This window comes from Nanorana parkeri, unplaced genomic scaffold (assembly GCF_000935625.1).
Source record: "Nanorana parkeri isolate BGI_ZX_2015 unplaced genomic scaffold, ASM93562v1 scaffold1863, whole genome shotgun sequence".
Taxonomy (NCBI): Eukaryota; Metazoa; Chordata; class Amphibia; order Anura; family Dicroglossidae; genus Nanorana; species Nanorana parkeri.
Window position 1 is genome coordinate 52,912 of NW_017308131.1, and position 7,454 is coordinate 60,365.

The following is a 7,454-nucleotide window of genomic DNA, read 5'->3' on the forward strand; positions in this document are numbered from 1 at the left end:
GCATGCTTTAGAGCCTTGAGTGATACCATGCATGCACAATTCACATTGCCCTGTTTTTCCCAAAATGGTGGAGGTAGGATGCGCATGAGGGGAGTTTCCTATCATGTTGGGAAGTATCTGCTGCTACCGAGCATGCATAAGATATTGCCTCCATTTTGCTCAGAAGCTTATCTTCATGAGAGAACCACCCCCGACATTAGTAGGAACACAGGCGCCATCTGAGAGAAGTTCAAGGGGATAAAAATTAAAATTGCCCTTTATAATTACAATATTAAAATTCAGCTATACAAACCTTTTTTAATCTCTAACCAACTAATCTCATGTCTAGCCTACATTATTATTTTGAACTTAAAATATGCATTTCAACATTAAACGTAAGGGGGTACAAAAACACCATATTTATTTTATTTCCTGTATTCTTCTTTAATATAACTAAAGGATAGATATATGTAATATTACAAATAAATTAACTGAACAGATACATTTAAAGAACAACTTGGGGTAAAAATGTTCTCATCCATTGCAATAGGGCTACCCCACACTGCAAGGGTTAAGTGCTCATTTTTGTCCAGGTTCCAAAATAAAGTTATACTCACCCGATCCTCGGAGCCGACTGAGCGCTCTGTCCTGTCTGTCTCCTCCTCTGCTGCAGCAATAATATGTCCCTTGGCATCCTCACATCCTATACACTGTGTGAGTGCTGACCACTGTGGGACCGGGGATCAGGTGAGTAAAACGCTTTGAGCCCCCTAGATAAAACAAGCACTTAACTCTTGCAATGCGGGGGTAGCCCCACTGGAAGGGCAAGTCTGTAATTTTTCTGGAGTTCTTCTTTAAAGGAATACCAAACATAACTGGATAATATGTACTTTTTCTGAAGTTCTATTTTAATATTGATATTTTTGCTATATGTATAACAGAGTTGAAAAACATTGGAATCCCATCATCATTTCTTCAAGGAATGATCTGTTTCTAGAACATTGTACATTTAAGAAGATCCCAAACTATTCCTGTTCAGGTACTTCCTGTGCTGTGCAAAGAGCCAAAAATGTGTAGTAATATTTCCAACCAGTTAGTTTATTCCAATGTACCTTAAATAAGGTGTTCACATCAACATCTCCCTTAGGAAACCTAGGGAACCATGGGCGAACAATGGGCCCTGGCCTTCTGAGAAATGGAGATGATATGAAGTCAGGAGATACACAAGGATTATCATGGTCCTGGACACGATAGTCATAATCTTCAAATTCCCAATATGGAAATAGATCAAAAACCTTATAAAACAAAATAAAAAGAATGCATTGAATATTTCAAGCCTTATGCATAAGCCATTTTATCACAAACTTCATACTAGCTTTGGCATTGGTTATGGAAAAGGTTTTTGGCATAGGTAAGTGCACAGGATAGGGTCACTTTATAAATTTCAGAAAAAATGTCCTGCGTCATCTTTTTATATTCTCTTTGTTTCTGGGATATTCTGTCCATCAATTATTCTCCATGTGCTGTTATACATGTACTTGTATGTGGCTCCAAGATGCATCTTAACCTTTACCACACCTGTCTGTTTGTAGTTATTTAGGGGCTCCACCCTCAGCAAACATTGCTAATCCATAATTTAAGCATGCCTGTTTATGGCTTAATCCAGGGGTCAAAATTTCCACTCGCCCCCTCGCAAATTGCGAGTGAAAATTGCGTGGGGGCGAGTGGAAATGAAGCCATTGAGTCAGGCACTCCTCGGGGCGGCTTCTCTCCTCCTCCCCGACATGATGACAGCGCTCCCTCGTCCGTCCGTCCGGGGTCGCAGGAAGTAGCGCTGCCTGCTGTCAGGATGGCCGAGCGGGAGAGAAGCCGTGAGGAGAGAAGCCGGTCCGAGAGCGAGAGAAGCCATGCCCGCAGCTGTCAGGATGGCCGAGCGAGGTGGAGATCGGAGCCGCTGTCATCCTGTCAGTTTCAGGATGACAGCGGCTCTGTGCGAGGCAGAGCGGGGGATGGGTAAATATCATTGATATTTACCGATCCTCCGTGTGCGAAGGACAAACACTGGTGCGATTTGTAAAGTGTTTGTAAATAACTGGGGACACATAGTTCTATGTGTCCCCAGTTATGAATGAACAGGCGGTGATTTACATTACAGCCTGTTCATTCTGGATTTCCTCAATGGGGAGTAGCACTCAGTACAGAGGCTCCTCCCCATTCAGAAACTATTGATAGTAAATATTTTACTATCAGTGTCTGAATGAATGGGAAGCCTCTGTACCGAGTGCCTCCCATTCATTGAGTGCTGAGGCTGTAGAAAATAGAAATTGAGGATTCGGGGTCCTCAATTTCTTTTCTATTTTAAAAGGAAAATGTCAGAGGTCTGTTTGGACCCCTAATATTTCCCCGAAGCCCCCCCCCCAACTGTAAAAAAATAATACAATAAAAATAAATAAAATAATAAAAACATAATAAAAAATTATTTAAAAAAAGTAAAAACTGCCCCCCTCACACGCATATTATTAGACATGTGCGAATACTAAAAATGTATTTCAGATGAAATGTGTATGTGTAATGCTCTGTGCGTTGTGCTGTGGCTGTATGTGTAATGTCCTGTGCGTTGTGCTGTGGCTGTATGTGTGTTGTGCTGTGTGCGCGTTGTGCCCTGTGTGTGTTTGTTTGTGTTATGAAGGGCAACTGGTGGCGAGTAACTTCGAAGGCCTGGCTAGTAGCTCAGGACCTGAAATTTTGAGCCCTGGCTTAATCTATACTGCCTTGCCCTTTTAGCTGCTGCCTGTTTTCAGTTTGGGCTTTACCTTATGTATTTAGGTTTGTTTTCTGTATTCCCAATTATGACTGCCTGTTTTTTCTGACTAAATTTCCCTGCTACATGTCCTAACCTTCACCCTGAGTCTGTAAATAATTCTGTTTCATGCTACTTCTGCTTGATCCTGCCTGCACCAGCAAGGCAATTCTGAGAACGGCACCCTGAGAGTTGTCCTGTAGCCAAACCGATCTGCACCATTGTTGGCCCTGCTGAAGGCCAGCTTCTAGTAGATCCTGCACTTCAATCATATCTTCCCTCCATCTGCTGGTGAGACACAGAGCATCCCTGCTTGCCTGCATAGATCCTGGACTTGTACTCCAGTTGAAGCTTGTCGGTACAAACCCTGTCCTTGCACTGTAGTAACAGTTTGTCTGCATCGGCAGCCCAGTCCCAGCTTGTCTATACAGATTATTGATCCCCACACCACTCTCTGTGGCTCCTCTTGGACCCTATACAACTGTCCTAACTTTGCTTTGGATATCTACCATGCTCTTGTCATCAGGCTCTTTCCAGTAGCCCCCCCAAACACCAAAACGTGCAGTCACCCGGAAAATGCAACGATTTATGCAGAATGTTCTCTTCTTTTTCAGATTTTCTGTTTCCTATTTTACCTTTCAAAAACATTGCAACTATGTAACTTCTCTTTAAATGTATGGCATATATCAATAGCTAGCTATTTCTTTCTAATAAATGTGTTGTGGCTTTTGGTGATCACCATAAAACTGTAAAACAACACGTCAAGGACAAGAGAGCGGCATTTATAAAATATAAGACAGAGGGGTCGGCATTGGCGTTCCTTAACTACAAAGAATGTAACAAAAAATGCAAACTAGAAATCCGGGCAGCTAAAACTGAGTGTGAAAAGCATATCGCTGCAGATAGTAAAAAGAACCCCAAAAAATTTTACCAATATATTAACAGTAAAAAGGTGAGAAAGGAGCAGATAGGCCCAATAAAGGATGAAAGCGGGAAGCTAGTCACAAACGACAAGGAGAGGGCCGAGGCGCTGAACGCTTTTTTCTCCTCGGTATACACATTATGTCCTAACAGTCCTACTTTTCAAAGCAATACTTGTGCAGTGATGTTGGTTGATGCTAAGAATGTGATGCTTCAACAGCGCTGTAACAATGACAGTCCAGTACTTGAATGTGTTACTCACTTTGTCAGCAGTCAGCTCCTTGTCTGGTTTCATCAGCACTACACTCTTGTCCACCACCCTGAGACCACAGAGAGAGCCAGGGGCAGCCTGGACCTTTATAGACACATCCGATCCTGGAAGGACCTCATCAGGAGAGAACCCAAATGATACCTGGTAACAAGATATTTCCGTGTTTGCGGATGACACCAAAATAGGGAAGGTAATAGACACGGACTTAGACACTATAACATTACAGGAGGACCTGGATAAAATAGGGGAGTGGGCATTAATGTGGCAGATGAGGTTTAATGTCGATAAATGCAAAGTAATGCACTTTGGAATTAAAAATAAACAAATGGGTTATACAATTATGGGTATGCCGCTGGGGAAGTCAGAAATGGAGAAGGATTTGGGGGTCATTGTAGACCACAAACTGAAAGGTAGTTTGCAGTGCCAGGCTGCTGTAAACAAAGCTAGCAGGGTCTTGTCCTGTATTAAAAAGGGGATGTATTGCAGGGACAAGTCTATAATTTTGCCACTTTATAGATCATTGGTTCGACCTCATCTGGAGTACGCGGTCCAGTTCTGGTCACCAGTACTAAGAAAAGATGTCCTTGAGTTGGAAAAAGTCCAGCGGAGGGCAACCAAACTAATTAGGGGTATGGAGGACCAGAGCTACGAGACAAGGCTACTAAATTTAAACATGTTCACATTGGAGGTGAGGAGATTAAGGGGGGATATGATCTCCATGTACAAAATGTTCAATGGTGGTAGCAACATTAGCGATAAACTGTTTAAAATTAACTCCATTACAAAAACTAGAGGCCACCACCTAAAATTGGTGGAAAAAAAATTCCAGCACAAGGGGCGAAGGGGGTTCTTCACAGTAAGATCAGTTAGGGTCTGGAACTCACTGCCACAGGCGGTGATTTCAGCAAATAATGTGGAATTGTTCAAGAAACTTTTGGACGATTTCTTAAGGGACCGTAATATACAGGGGTACGGGTACTCCTAGAATGAGATCCTAATAGGTTGGACTTGATGGACTAATGTCTTTATTCAACCTCAAATACTATGTAAGATACAGCAGTGAACTATATTAAACAAATTGCTAAATGAAGTTGAATGCCAACTGCACCTCATCTGGGCAGTGGGAAGGCTAATTATTCATTGCTTTCTTTAAAGTCATGCCTTAAGGTGCCCATACACCTTACAATTATCTGCAGATTTTCTGTGGTCAAATGGAAAAAGTGCAACAGATTGGCCCAGGTAGAGATTACTCCATCCACACAGTTTAGCGTAGATGGAGGAATCTGTTGCACCTTTTCCATCTGACCCCAGAAAATCTGCAGATAATTGTAAGGTGTATGGGCAGCTTTATTTGTGCTTTATTTTCATAGCAACATCATTGCTTTAGTAACAAATACATTTTAGTGCACTTAAGCTGATGCTTAGTAAGTTTGTTTAGAATAAGCTTTACAAAGTTTGTACCAGAGTTCTCCCAGGCCAGAAAGTAAACCTGTGACTAGATCATGCAAAATCAGTTTTCTCTTTCGTTCATTGAAGGACATGTTGTTCAATTCTTTATTATTCCTGCCCCTCGGTGGACACTGCCTTGAGACGTCCCATTGGTACAGAGATCAAGATCTCCGTTGTGCCCTTCAATGAGCGAAAGAGAATAAAATCCTTTTCATTAAAGGACACATCACCTTCCCTTATTTGGGTCTATTTGTGCCTTGTATCTTCTGCTTTGTGACTAACTGAGGTGCCTTGGATAGGTGTGGCCACAGGCAGGAGCTACCCCCAGAGCTAACCTTTATTTTTTGTGCCTGGCATCCTACTCCTGCAAGTGGGGGTATAACCCATTGGTACAGAGATCAAGAGGTCAATATTTAGGCAACTTACTTGATTTTTGAAACATTTTTGCATGTTGTATTTTGCCGAGTCTGCCAAAATCTCCCCATCGGGTAATAAAATGTAAGCAAGGGCACGAAGAGTGGAAGATTTTCCTCCACTTACAGGAAGATTAAAAGTAGCCTTGCCATGTAGATCTGCCAGAGATAGAGAAGGCATTTATAAAGGTCAGAATCATATGAGGTAATCAGGTATGAGAAAAAAGAAATATCCTCCTAGGACCTGGGTCGATAGACTTTGGACTTGGCATCGTGTTTGAGATGCTTCTGGAATCATTTAGAATTCAATGACAAGTGAATTTCACCTGCAGCTGGCCTTCTTTTTTGCATTTGCAATGACTCAAACAACAGCCCATCAACACAGGGCCTTAATGCAGAACTTCAGTCATACATTTTAATATATACAGTACTTACATTGATTTAGCTTGGCCCAATGTAAGTATATATATATATATGTATATGTTATACCTGGAAGGGCCAATGTGGTCATGTAAAACACTGTAGTAACCACAGCTGCTACAGTGCTCTACAGCGACCTTCTGGATCCTGTACATCCGCTGTGCTGAGCTGGTAATACATAGGGATCACTCACTCGCATCGCACAGCAGCCATTCAGCACATGGCTAGAATTTTATGAATGAATACTAGGTCTTCTTTGATTGGCTGCTATGCTGAGCGAATATGTCACCCCCCGGGTTTTAACAGCAGAGGGGAAGTCGCTCAGCACAGCGTCTGTCCTCACTTTCTGTCCTGCTGAAAACATTTTACCAGCCTTGAAATGAGAGTAAATCTCTAAGAGCAACACACATGAAATTTTTTTCTTTAACAGGGAAAGTTAGAAGTGTCAGATCAGTGTCTCTATTGAATATTTTTTTTACCTCCTGTCTTTTAAATCAGGACAGGAAGTGAGGGTAAATCTCTCTAATGGAGTACCAAAAGCAGTAAAAACTCAGCAGGGTTTCTAACCCTGCCCCACTGTATCCAAAGCTAGAAAAATAATGTTTGTAGTTTTATACAGCTGTTATTGGTGGGTTGGTCATAAAACGAATTATCTCACCTTCATTTCCATTTTTAACATTGATTTCTAAAGAGCCGGTGTCTACTATAGATCCCATATAAGTCACCTGTGCAATGAAAAATGATTAATTAAGCATTTGAATAAATAACAGTAAAAAAGCAAAATGTAATCCATTGTGCAGTGTTCATGAAACCTTTAGGGGCTATCTGTGACACCGGAGAAAATAAATGTATTGTTTTTAATTTTCTGGTTTATGGGGGGCTCTACATTGTTCTTTTATTCTGTATTTTTTATTTCCTCGTTCTCTAGTGGTATCCAGACCTTCTGCATGGGTGCCTCCATCAGCTAGCCGACTGCTGTGGAGGCATCCATAGACACACACAGCGTGCGGCTGGCCATGCCCCCACCCTTGCAGTCAGAGCTTGACTGACGGCAGAAGAAGCCTATGGCTCCTCTGCCCAAAGTACCCTCCCCCCAACCTGGAAGTTCGGGGAATCCCAATTGTCTTCCTGGTTGCGCGAAGGAGACGAGCGGCAGGTAGGTAAGTGGGGGGGGGGGGGGGGGGGGGGGGAGGGGGGGGAG

General features: G+C 42.3%; 1 protein-coding gene across 1 annotated transcript in view; it reads right to left on the minus strand.

The window, feature by feature from the left end:
• Nucleotides 1-7,454, minus strand: part of LOC108799965 (alpha-2-macroglobulin-like) — a 78,182-nt gene that overhangs the window by 42,737 nt on the left and 27,991 nt on the right. The window contains exons 13-16 of the mRNA XM_018571915.1: nt 6,912-6,978; nt 5,847-5,992; nt 3,963-4,112; nt 1,092-1,274 (exon numbers count right to left, since the gene is read on the minus strand). Coding sequence (XP_018427417.1) covers nt 1,092-1,274; nt 3,963-4,112; nt 5,847-5,992; nt 6,912-6,978 — 546 coding nt within the window. The remainder of the gene's footprint in view (nt 1-1,091; nt 1,275-3,962; nt 4,113-5,846; nt 5,993-6,911; nt 6,979-7,454) is intronic.